We start from the raw sequence: 12153 nt of genomic DNA, 5'->3' as shown, positions 1-12153 counted from the left end.
CTGGGTGACGCCAACCCTAATTACACCCCTTCATTATTTTAGATTTTGTTTTACAATCGATAACTGAAACCAAGATCAGACATTTATATTAATTTATTTCTGGTTTCTTGTCATTTCAGCCATGATTTTATTATTTTACCTTCTATTTTATGCATTTTTAACTGGAATGTTCAGTTTATGCATATATGGATTGCTTCTCACAATAAGTCCCTACGTGCCAACTTACAGAGACAGAGTTTATCCACCTGGTAAGTTACTTATTTTATACTTACAAAGATACTTTATGCTTGCAGTTTATATTGTAATAATCATATATGATTAATATTCGATGCTGTAAGTCTAGGAGGAGTGTGCCCACACAGACCAGTAGGAAGCTACTTGTCATCTCTGTTATTTCTTCGAGCCTATAATATGGCACAAATCAGGTGAACGCACCATAATCACCACCGCCGTGCCCCCAAGGGAGGCTTGGGCTCAGGGAATCTGTGCCTACCCTATTCCCTCATAGTGCCCTTGGTAGTACCCTTGGGTCAGCCAGTTAGCTCCAGCTTAATAATTTTTACCTCAGATTTTGATAGTCAATAATGCCGCCAGCCGGAATTCCGATGCACCAGGGCTATTTCCCCTCGTGGTTGTCTACGACACCCATAGGGTGGGAATAGAACCTGTGGCGAGCACAACGAGCCACCGAGCCCGCAGCATGGTGAGTGCAGCAAGCCCGCAAGGGGACTCTTACCGCTTGCCCCGCTGCCAGCATTCTGGCGGGGCGGAGCGGGATGCCGCTGACGGGATATGGACTGCCGGCATCCTGTCCGCTGGTAATACATACCAAACCCGCATGTACAGTATAATTACAAGAAAGTACATATATTTCAGATACAGTAAGTGTAGCAGTGTACAGTAACAAGTGTTGAAATGAGTTGGTGCCATTTCATGTGATGAAAATAACTGATGCAGATGGTATAACTTTTTTTTCCTGAACAGTTCACCTAATTACATGGACGGTAGAATTGCTGACACTCTAGTGTTATGGAATTGTCACTATTTAGCTCTCACTTAACTGTATCTCAGTATTGATGGGGCTCCAGCACCAGGCCGCCACATAAAAATAGGCCTATCATCATGGCAGCATGTTGACGACCAGCTGCCTAGCTGAACACACAGCCGGTTATAAATCATATATGTGTTAAAACAGTATGTGTATGTTTTCCCACAAAATTCTGCAATTTTGCTATTTTTACGTATTAAGCATGACATTCAGACTGATAGTGTAGGGGTGTACACACCCACACAGCGATGACCACACCCACACAGCATTGACCACACCCACACAGCACTGGTCACATCTCCTCCCCTTCTCAGTATAGACCCTTGAATATTTTTGGCCCCCAGGCACATGTGGCCCTTAATCCAGCCCTGCTGTTTCTCCACAGTTGCAATCACAACAGTATACTCACACACATCCAGATACTGATTTAACTTCACATAGGGGGTCATTCCGAGTTGTTAGCGCGTTGCTGATTTTCGCAACGGAGCGATTAAGGCAAAAATGCGCATGCGCATGGTACGCAGTGCGCATGCGCTAAGTATTTTAGCACAAAACTTAGCAGATTTACTCAGGTCTGAACGAAGAATTTTCATCGTTGAAGTGATCGGAGTGTGATTGACAGGAAGTGGGTGTTTCTGAGCGGAAACTGACCGTTTTCTGGGAGTGTGCGGAAAAACGCAGGCGTGCCAGGATAAAACGCAGGAGTGTCTGGAGAAACGGGGGAGTGGCTGGCCGAACGCAGGGCGTGTTTGTGACGTCAAACCAGGAACGAAATGGGCTGAGCTGATCGCAGTGTAGGAGTAAGTCTCGAGCTACTCAGAAACTGCTAAGAATTTTCTATTCGCAATTCTGCTTATCTATCATTCGCAATTCTGCTATGCGAAGATACACTCCCAGAGGGCGGCGGCCTAGCGTGTGCAATGCTGCTAAAATCTGCTAGCGAGCGAACAACTCGGAATGACCCCCATAGTTCTCTGGCTATAACTGAGTTTAGCAGATGTAGGCTCAAACCTCCCAGGTTCCTCTCAGAGCGAACATGCAAGCTTACCCACATACAGGACAGAATTACCTAACATTCCTAATTCTCCATGGCATCATTCTCCCAGAACTACCGTAAGACAGATTTGAGCATTGGCAGTATGCAGTTGCCCCAGACTCACACAGCAGTCAAGTTTACTCTGCATCACTACAGGTGAGGAGTAATGTGGTATTAGACTTAGGGGACTACTGATCAATTATTATTTGCGGGATATCCCCTGAAAATACCCATTTTCAAAAAATAAGTATCCCGTAATGGTATCTACAGTGGGCAGCAGCAGATATTGAAGACATCTGAATCCTAAGGGGGCAGCTTTCCTGCCAGATTTACCAAGCTCTGGAATGCCTCTTTGGTCCCAGTAGCTATTATATTAGCTATTGTAGCCTAAATGGTATATATCGCAAAACGTACCAGGAGAGGGATCCCTACGATGCCTCCCAGCACTCACCACTCGCACATGTGCGCTCAGTAAACTGCACATGTGCAGTAGTGCGGCAGCCGGCAGGTAATGCGATCACTTTACTTTTACACATGCCAGGGATGGGCTCCCATTGGAGCCCCTTTCCCTGTGTGTGATCAAAAGTACATCCCGACGGAACCTCTTATTGCCACGAGTAATAAATAAATATACCCCTCGTACAAGGACTTGCAGGAGTCCAAAACAAAATTGTAAAGTTTATCTTACAGACTAATCTCATGTTTAAACAACTGGATCCCATGAACACTCATATCACTGCCCTGAAGGCAGCACATTCACATGTCACAAGGGAAACGACATTTAGGGGCATATTTATTAATTAGGTCCTATACCCAATATTTATAATTTCTTATCGCCACTATTTGCAGCAATAAGAGATTATAGCCCAGATGTATTATAAAACACCCACACAAACAAGAGCGCTGAAAAAAGCCTGCCCTGACTAATCCCTCTGTCTGTAACTCTTGCAATCTGTTATCTATGGGCTACAGCAGCTAAGGCCATCTGGAGATAGAAACCTTTGGGGCCTACTTTTGTGAACAAAAACTGAGTACCCCAGCAAATATGAGAGATATCTTGCGGTTCTGCTTTCAATACATTTAGGGGATACTGTAAATTTGTGGATATCCCCAGGCAGGTGTTTTTGAGAAATATCCCGCAAATTTATTATAGTTAATAGGCCACTTACCTAAACCTCCGGTGACGTTGCACAGGTGTGGAAACATTTTATTAGCAGTCTAAAGTTAAACAATCATTGATTTGTAAAGGAACCTTGGAGACATGTATAACTATTTTAGCATGCTTGTGTCTGTGTACTTCGGTCTCTGCTGCAAGCTAAAGGTTTGTCTGCAGGTGGAGCTGATGCTGGTTAGAGAGACCGTTTCCATTGCTCTATTTTAAAGAGCATAACATATTGCTTGTGTTAGACCATAATAATAGTGATAAACGTGTTTATATTTCTTTGTGTAAGTGTGACTGGATCATAGGCCTTGTTTTGCACCAAAGAAAGATGTGTTCTTATGTAGGGACCAGGAAGGAATGTTTGTACCTATGTTAATTGGCTGTTACAGGCATTCTGCATTCCACTGGATCGAAATACAGTAAACAGGACAACTTGCATTCTCTGAGTGACCTCATGAACCTTAGGACCCCATTTAGCACACTTCGCATCATCAGACTTTGGCTTATGTGTGACCTTAAGAAGTAACTTTATATTTTACTGACTTTAGTTCTGGCAAAACGAATCCTGTGCTCAGTTTTAGTAAGTTTATGCTTTACCGCTGGTCACATAACTACTTCCCATCATGTCCCTCAAGGTCAGACAAATGTTAGTAGCTGGACATGATGTGAAATAAAGATAAACCTATGTAAGAAACTTTCTGGATTTTAGTATGATTTATGGCGCTACAACTAAAACTATTACTTTAGCTTTAGGTGGAACTCTTATTTCATTTCAGGTAAACTCCAGCTTACCATTCTACTGTTATAACCCAACATACTGTAGCACATTGCCATTCAGAAAACAAAGGGTTATGAACACCCCCCCCCCAAAAGACATACATTTTTGTACGGCATTAAGGACACTTATGTAGGTTTGTATCTTTGATTGGCAAAGATAAAGACTTATACTATTCTTACAGTATAATGGGCCTAGCAAAAGCCAGAATGAGGGGTCTCTCTTCTGCTCTCTACCCCATCTGCTCTGAATGTGCATGTCAGTCCCAGGATATGCCATTCTCAATTATTTGCTAAATAGCCCTTACTGTAGGTAAAGTGACATGCTTGACAGAAGGTTGGGTTCGATATGCCGGCACTCGGGATGCCGGTGGTAATTATACCGCCCGCATCCCGAAGATGAGAATCCCAACAGGGGCAAGGTAGGTATACTTACATTCCCCTATCCCCTAGCCCTCCATTACCGCAGCCTAAACCTAACATTCCCCCCCCCCCCCACCCACCCCCCAGCATAACCCTCCCCGGTGGTGCCTAAACTTACCCCACCCTTCCCGCAGCTTAAACCCTAACCCTTCCCCCGTAGCCTAACCCTAACCCTCCCAGTGGGGAGCCTTACCCCCCCCCCCCCCCGCAGCCTAACCCACCTCAGTGGTGCCTAAACCCAGAGCCAGCTCTAGGCATAGGCAAACTAGGCAAATGCCTAAAGGTATTTGGTATGCCCATGGGCACAAGCAGCTTCTGCTGATTAAAATGATATGCGGCATGCCTATATTCTGTGTGTGACTGCGGTTGTATCTGTATACGAAATGCTATGTTACAGTTTATTCCTGGAAATAGCTGTAATGTAGCATTTTGTATACAGATACAGCCACAGTCGCACAAAGAATATAGACATGCCGCATATCATTTTAATCAGCAGAGGCTGCATGTGCATCCTAGCCACATAGTAATGCAAATAAGATGAATTGAGGAAAGATGTGAGGACACATATGTATCCAAGCAGGCAGAGCTCACAGTGTTAGCGGCCATGTGAGTGCTGTGTGTGGGTGGTTTGGTTGTGCAGTAGTGTTCGGCATAAGGGGCATTATGTGTGCCATGTGTACAAATGCATTAATAATGTACGACAAACGTGTAAGGAGCACTGTGTGTGTCATTATGTGTTTAAGTGCACTAATAATGTGCGGCATATGTGTAAGGCGCATTATGTTTATAAGGACATCAATTATGTGTGTCATGTGTATAATGTGCTCTACTGTGTGGCGTAACGTATAGAAAGGGCACTACTGTGTGGTCTAATGTGGAAAAAAAAGCAATATGGTGTGGTGTAATGTGAATAAGGGGCAATTCAGTGTGATGTGAATAGTGGGCACTACTGTGAGCGTAACATTTATAAGGTAAAGTGGTACTACTGTGTGATGTAACCTGAATAAGGGACACTATCTTATGATAAAATATGAACAAAGTTCCACTACTGTGTGGCATAACATATAGAAAAGGCACTACAGTGTGGTCTAATGTGAATAAAGAGCAATATGGTGTGGTGTAATGTGAATAAGGGGCACTACTGTGAGGAGTAACGTATATAAGGTAAAGTGGTATTATTGTGTGATGTAACGTGAAGAAGGGACACTATTGCATGATATATCGTAATGTGAATAAAGTTGCACTACATGCGTAATTTGAATTGGGGTACTATTGTGTGGTCATGCCCCTTCCCAGCAAGAACACACCCCTTTTGTGGCTGTGCGCACTGTTCCTATTTAAAATATAGGGGGTAGGAGGACCAAAATGAGGACTGCTATGGGTGAGGGGTGATGGTTCTGGGAAAGAGGTGCAGGGTCAGAGGCGGAACTTGAGGCGGTGTTAGGGGGCACCAGCCAAAATCTTGGTTAGGACCGGCTCTGCCTAAACCTACCCCCCCTTCTTCCCGCAGCCTAACCCTAACCCTCCCCCCGCAGCCTAAACCTAACCCCAAACCCCCCATGGCTTACCTGTCCGGCAGCCTGGCAAACAGATCCCGGCGTTTTCGGGATTCTAGTACTGGGATTGTGTCCCTACTTGGGATGCTGGCGCAGGCATTCTGAGCAGTCTCGGGATTCTGGCGTTGGTATTTTGACTGCCGGGATCCAAAATGGATCCCAAAACAGGACTGTTTGCTAAAGTTACTGCTTTGTAGAGTAAAAAGGAGATGTGAAGCGTGATAGTAGTAGCTGCACACTGCAAACTGATGCGTTAGGTTCACTCACTTCTGAAATCTGAAACTGGCAAATATTTTCAGCCCCTAAATATATATATATATTTAATACCATGTTTTTGTTACTCAAAAAACAGGCACATTCAATTTGTGGCTAATTGTCCGCTCAATAACCCGCGGCTTGGGGATAGGCTATTAAATTAGTCTTTCTACAGCGGGGTACACTAGTATTCCACAGGGAATAACATCGGGGTGTAGAGTTGGATCTTGATCCGAGGCACCAACAGGCTAAAGCTTTGACTGTTCCCAGGATGCTTTGCACCACCTCCTCTATATCCCCGCCTCCAGGCACTGGAGCTCAGTTTGGAAATTGGTGCCTGCAGTGCAGGCAGTTAACAGGATGGGCTGCTCTAAGCAGCCCTGAAAACAGCTTTTCTGAAGAAGAAAGAAGACTTCAAGGGCCGCTGTATACTCCCACACGCCCTTGTTTCCGGGTACTCACAGCGGAGGCGTTCCGGTTCCATAAGGCACACATCACCGCTGCTGCTCTCCTTGATCGCGTGGCCGCATTATCAGGAGGAGGTAAGAGGGTCCCCCAGACAGGACCCACCAAAATCGCGATCCGGCGCTGTCTCCGGAGACAGACCGCGCCGCTCGCATGGACACTGTGGCCGTGCAGGGACCCCACTATATCCACCAGGGCAAGGGGCACAGGTCGGATTTTCCAAAATCCGTTTATTATAGGCCCCGCAGTACCCAGTGGTGAAGTCCAGCAGAGGGGATAAGGCTCTGACCTGTAGCCCCTCCCCCAGCTACAGGCGCCATCTATAGCAGATGTTCCCGCCCTGGAGCTGCATCTCTCTGTCTCCCTCACTCCCTGTCAGCGTTAGGGCGCCATTACACAGAGTTGCGCTGATCCTGGGACTGCTGGGCAATGTCTCCTCTGTAAAGCCATCTGCCTCATCAGCGCTGTGCATTTACAGGACACTTAAGTATTCTACATGTCGTTTAGACAGTGTTAGTTAAGAACAAGTGCATAACTACAGGGGTATTTAGTATAAGTATCCTGTGATATACATCCAGTATTTACTGTGCATTGTTATATCTGTATACATATATAGCTTTACTTAGTATTGCTAGTCCAGTGCAGTTTTATTGTTGTTTGTAATAATTTCTGCATTGTACATGTGACTGTGTGTGCCGATAGCTGCTGTGTGGTTCCTATTCCGTGTATCTCACACATATTGCTATCCCTATATTCTGTTCCCTGTGGGGGCTAAGTGCTTCAGGGTCATATATACAGTATATAGTGTTTCATAGGATATACTGCCTTGGTATTTTTCTCTGTGTATTTCAGTCACCATATATCACTTAAATCCTCTGTTTGTGTTTTGCATCTGCAGTCACACTCCACAGGGGGTTTTTGTCTGGTACTTTGGCTATTTGTACTGTTACGCCCTAAGGCTTCCAAATAATGTCTGCTATACAGGGCGGCAGATCCGTGGTGGATCCTGCATCATGCAGTGCTGATGCCGCAGATGCACCTGAGGAAAATATTCCATCTGAGGGTCCAGGTATTGGGGTTCCAGTACCCCTCGGTCAGCCTGCAGCACTGGTGGCACACCAAGACCCACCTTGGGCTGCTTTTTCTAATCTGCTGACTACGCTAGTAACGAGACTTACGCCCCCTGTGCCATTGCAGCCACATATTGTCCCTGCAGTTAATCCGCCATGGGCGGATACTCTGTCAACTCAGTTACAGCAATTAAATCAGTCTTTGGTTAAACAAAAACGTAACCCTCGCCCTCCTAGGACCAAAGGTTCATCTAAGCAGGCCATTACTTCCGCACAATCCACGCATGTTTCGGATACATCATCCGATGAAGATGGCGTATACACTGACCCCTCAGATACTGATGCAGATGCTTCTGTTGGGGAATCTATTTCACAGGTGGATGTTCCTAACCTTTTGGAGGCTATCCAACTGATTCTTCAGATTGATGATGAATCTGCACCTCCAGATACATCTAAGAAACCTGATAAGTTCAAACATCAGAAAGTCACTAAATTAGTTTTGCCCCATTCTGACCATTTAGTTGACATACATCAGGAATCCTGGGAGTCTCCAGGAAAGAAATTCTCTCTGTCTAAGAAGATGCTAGCTCATTATCCCCTCGCTGCAGAGTTAACTAAAAATTGGGAAACACCGCTGCCGGTGGACTCACATGTCGCACGTCTGGTGGTGTCATCTACTCTGCCTGTTACTACCGTCACCTCTCTGAAGGAACCGATGGATAAACGTGTGGAGGGTTGCTTGAAGTATATTTACACCTTGCAGGTGCTGTACATAGACCCACTATGGCGGCTTCTTGAGCTGCAAATCCTATTGAAGCCTGGGCTCAAGAAGTTGAAGCGGAGCTACCTTCTACTTTCTCTGATAATGCCAGACAGTGTCTTTCATATATTATCACAGCCTCCCATTATATTCAGAAGGCGGCCTCTGATGCCGGTGTCCTGGCGGCCAAAGCGTCTACTACGTCTATTCTGGCTTGCCGGATTCTGTGGTTGCGGTCCTGGTCTGTGGATCTGGACTTTAAAAAGACCTTAGAGGTTATCCCTTTTAAGGGAGACATCCTTTTTGGGGAAGATCTGAACAAGATTGTTGCTGACTTAGCGTCTGCTAAAACTGCATGTCTGAAGGCTAAAAGTACCACCTTTCGTTCCTTTCGACCTCCAAGTAATGCAAAGGGTCAGGCTCGCACTTCCAAAACCTCCAAGCCCAAACCTAAACATTCCTGGGCTGCCCGTCAGCCTGCTTCCAAACCAGACATGCCTGCTGCATGACGGGGCGGGCCTCCTCCTGGGGTATCCCAGGGTGGGAGGCCAACTTCTAAGGTTTGCTCAGTTATGGTTACAGACCACTTCAGAGGCCTGGGTAAGGGTCGTCACTCACGGATATGCCATCTCTTTCAAGACACGCCCCCTCACCAGTTTTGCTCAACAAATATCCCTTCGGATCCGGTGAAAGCAAAAACTCTCCATTTGGTGGTACAATCCCTCCTGGACACAGAAGTGGTAGTGCCGGTGCCTCTGGATCAGAGAGGCAGGGGGTACTATTCAACGCTGTTCCTAGTTCCGAAACCGAATGAAACCTCACGGCCCATTCTCAACCTCGAGTCTTTGAACAAATTTGTGAAGGTTTCCAAATTCCGTATGGAAACTCTTTGCTCTGTTTTTCTGGCCTTGGAGCCCAAGGATTATATGGTATCACAGTACATTCAGGATACTTACCTACATGTAGCTATTGCCATGTCGCATCAGCAGTACCTGCAGTTTGCTATTGGCAACCTACATTATCAATTCCCGGCCTTACCTTTTGGACTGGCCACTGCTCCGAGAATCTTCACCTAGGTCATGGCGGTTATGACGGCTCTGCTTTACCGTCAGGGTATCAGGATCCTGACGTATCTCGATGACTTTTTGATCCTGGAGAACTCCCCAGAGGTTCTCCATCATCTGGAACTGACGGTCCAATTCCTGCAAGCCCACGTGTGGCTCATCAACTAGAAGAAATCCTCCCTGGTCCCTGCTCAGAGCATTGTGCACCTGGGGGCATTGTTGGACACACACAACCAACGATGTTCTCGTCTCCGGAGAAGGTTGTGAAGCTTCAGGACAGGATAAGATACTTGCTTTCTCGCCTAAGAGTGTCGATACACTCGGCGATGCAAGTACTAGGTCTCATGGTGTCAGCTTTCGACATGGTAGAGTACGCTCAATTTCATTCCCGCCCTCTGCAGAGGTTAATCCTCTCCAAGTGGGACACCCTGCCTCACCGGATCAGATCTCACATGATCTCCTTGACTCCGGAAGTTCGTCTGTCACTGAGCTGGTGGCTTCAGGACCAACACTTGAGCAGGGGTCGTCCCTTCTGAATCTCCAACTGGGTCCTTCTAATGATGGATGCCAGTCTGCGGGGTTGGAGCAACTCTCTTCAGGGTTGGTAGACCAGGGAGGACTCTCTCATCCTGATAAATATTCTGGAGTTGCGGGCAGTGTTCAATGCTTTGGAACTGGCCCTGCCTCTGGTACAGATCAGGCCTGTTCAAGTACAGTCGGACAACGCCACCACAGTGGCGTACATAAATCATCAAGGTGGCACTAGAAACCGCATGGTGATGTTGTAAGTGTCAAAGATTCTTTGATGGGCAGAACGCTATCTGTCAGCCATATCGGCAGTGTTCATTCCAGGTTTCCTCAACTAGGAAGCAAACTTCCTCAACAGTCAGGAGAGTGGAGCCTTCATCCAGAAGTATTTCAACTCCTAGTGGACAAGTGGGGCCTACCGGATGTAGACCTGATGGCGTCTTGACACAATCACAAGGTTCCGGTCTTCGGAGCAAGGACAAGGTATCCTCAAGCAGCGTTCGTGGATGCACTGGCAATTCCATGGAACTTTCATACGTGTTCCCTCCAGTGCAACTCCTGCCAAGGGTAATTCGGAAGTTCAAGCAAGAAGGGGGAATGCTTCTTCTACTTGCTCTAGCGTGGCCCAGACGGCATTGGTTCTCAGACCTGCAGGGTCTCTCGATAGAGCGTCCTCTTCTACTTCCTCAATGCCCAGACCTCCTCGTTCAGGGCCCCTGTGTATACCATGATTTGGCCCGACTGGCTTTGACGGCGTGGCTCTTGCAGCTTCAGTCCTGAGGGCCAAAGGATTTTCTGAGATGGTCATTCAGACGATGTTGAAAGCATGCAAACCGGCTTCAGCTCACATTTATTATAGAGTCTGGAATTCTCACTTTACCTGGTGTGTGACTAAGAATTTTGATGCATACAAGTTCAGTACTACCAAACTTTTGGCGTTTCTGCAACAGAGCCTGGACTTAGGCCTTCATCTGGCCTCCCCCAAGGTTCATATATCTGCCTTATCAGTGTGGTTTCAGGGAAAAATTGCGACTCAGCCTGACGTTCATACCTTCACTCAGGGTATTTTATGGATTCAACCTCCCTATGGCTCCTTGGGATTTGTTGGTTGTTCCGGATGCCCTGCAAGAGTCTCCATTTGAACCTCTTGAATCTGTGGACCTCTAATGGCTTACGCTTAAGGTTTTGTTTCTGCTGGCTATTGCCTCTGCTAGAAGGGTTTCAGACTTGGGTGCCTTATCCTTTAGGTCTCCTTATCTGATTTTTCACCGTGACCATGCGGTTCTTAGAACTCGCCCTGGATATCTACCTAAGGTGTTGTCATCTTTCCACCATAACCAAGAGATTGTGGTTCCGGCCTTTATCTCTCCTGATTTGTCCTCCAAAGAGCGGTCTTTGGATGTTGTACGGGCTCTCCGTATCTATGTGAAGAGAACCGCCTCCCTTAGGAGGTCTGATTCTCTCTTTGTTCTCTTTGGTTTTCACAAATGTGGCTGGCCTGCGAATAAGCAAACCCTGGCCAGATGGATTAGAATGGTGATTGCACAAGTTTATGTACAGGCTGGACTTCCAACTCCTGCTACTATCAAGGCCCAATCTACTCGGTCTGTTGGACCTTCTTGGGCGGCCCGCCGTGGCACATTCCTAGAACAATTGTGCAAGGCGGCTACGTGGTCCTCAGTGAACACGTTCATCAGGTTCTATGTCTTTGATACTTCCGCCTCCCAGGATGCTTTCTTTAGACGCCGGGTTGTTGTGCCCGCTACAGTGCGTCCCCTCCTATGAGGAACTGCTTTAGGACATCCCCGATGTTATTCCCTGTGGAATACCAGTGTACCCCGCTGCAGAAAAGGAGATTTATGGTAAGAACTTACCTTTGTTAAATCTTTCTGAGAGGTACACTGGATTCCACAGGGCGCCCACCCTGACGCACTTAGCTTCTTTGGGTTTGTATGGCATTAGCCGCTGGTACCTTCTCCTGTCGTGAGAATGTGGTTCGCTGTGGCTACTAA

At 46.6% G+C, this 12153-nt stretch overlaps 1 protein-coding gene across 2 annotated transcripts in view; it reads left to right on the top strand.

Annotated features, from left to right (window-relative positions):
- The window catches only part of ATP1B4 (ATPase Na+/K+ transporting family member beta 4), a 129056-nt gene that overhangs the window by 101180 nt on the left and 15723 nt on the right, over window positions 1-12153 (top strand). For both annotated transcript variants that reach the window (XM_063937230.1, XM_063937229.1), the window contains exon 4: window positions 120-248. In XM_063937230.1, coding sequence (XP_063793300.1) covers window positions 120-248 — 129 coding nt within the window. The remainder of the gene's footprint in view (window positions 1-119; window positions 249-12153) is intronic.

The sequence above is a fragment of the Pseudophryne corroboree genome, chromosome 8 (genome assembly GCF_028390025.1).
Source record: "Pseudophryne corroboree isolate aPseCor3 chromosome 8, aPseCor3.hap2, whole genome shotgun sequence".
In the NCBI taxonomy this organism is placed as follows: Eukaryota; Metazoa; Chordata; class Amphibia; order Anura; family Myobatrachidae; genus Pseudophryne; species Pseudophryne corroboree.
Note: the sequence above shows the minus strand (reverse complement) of the source record. Positions and strands in the feature narration are given on the sequence as shown.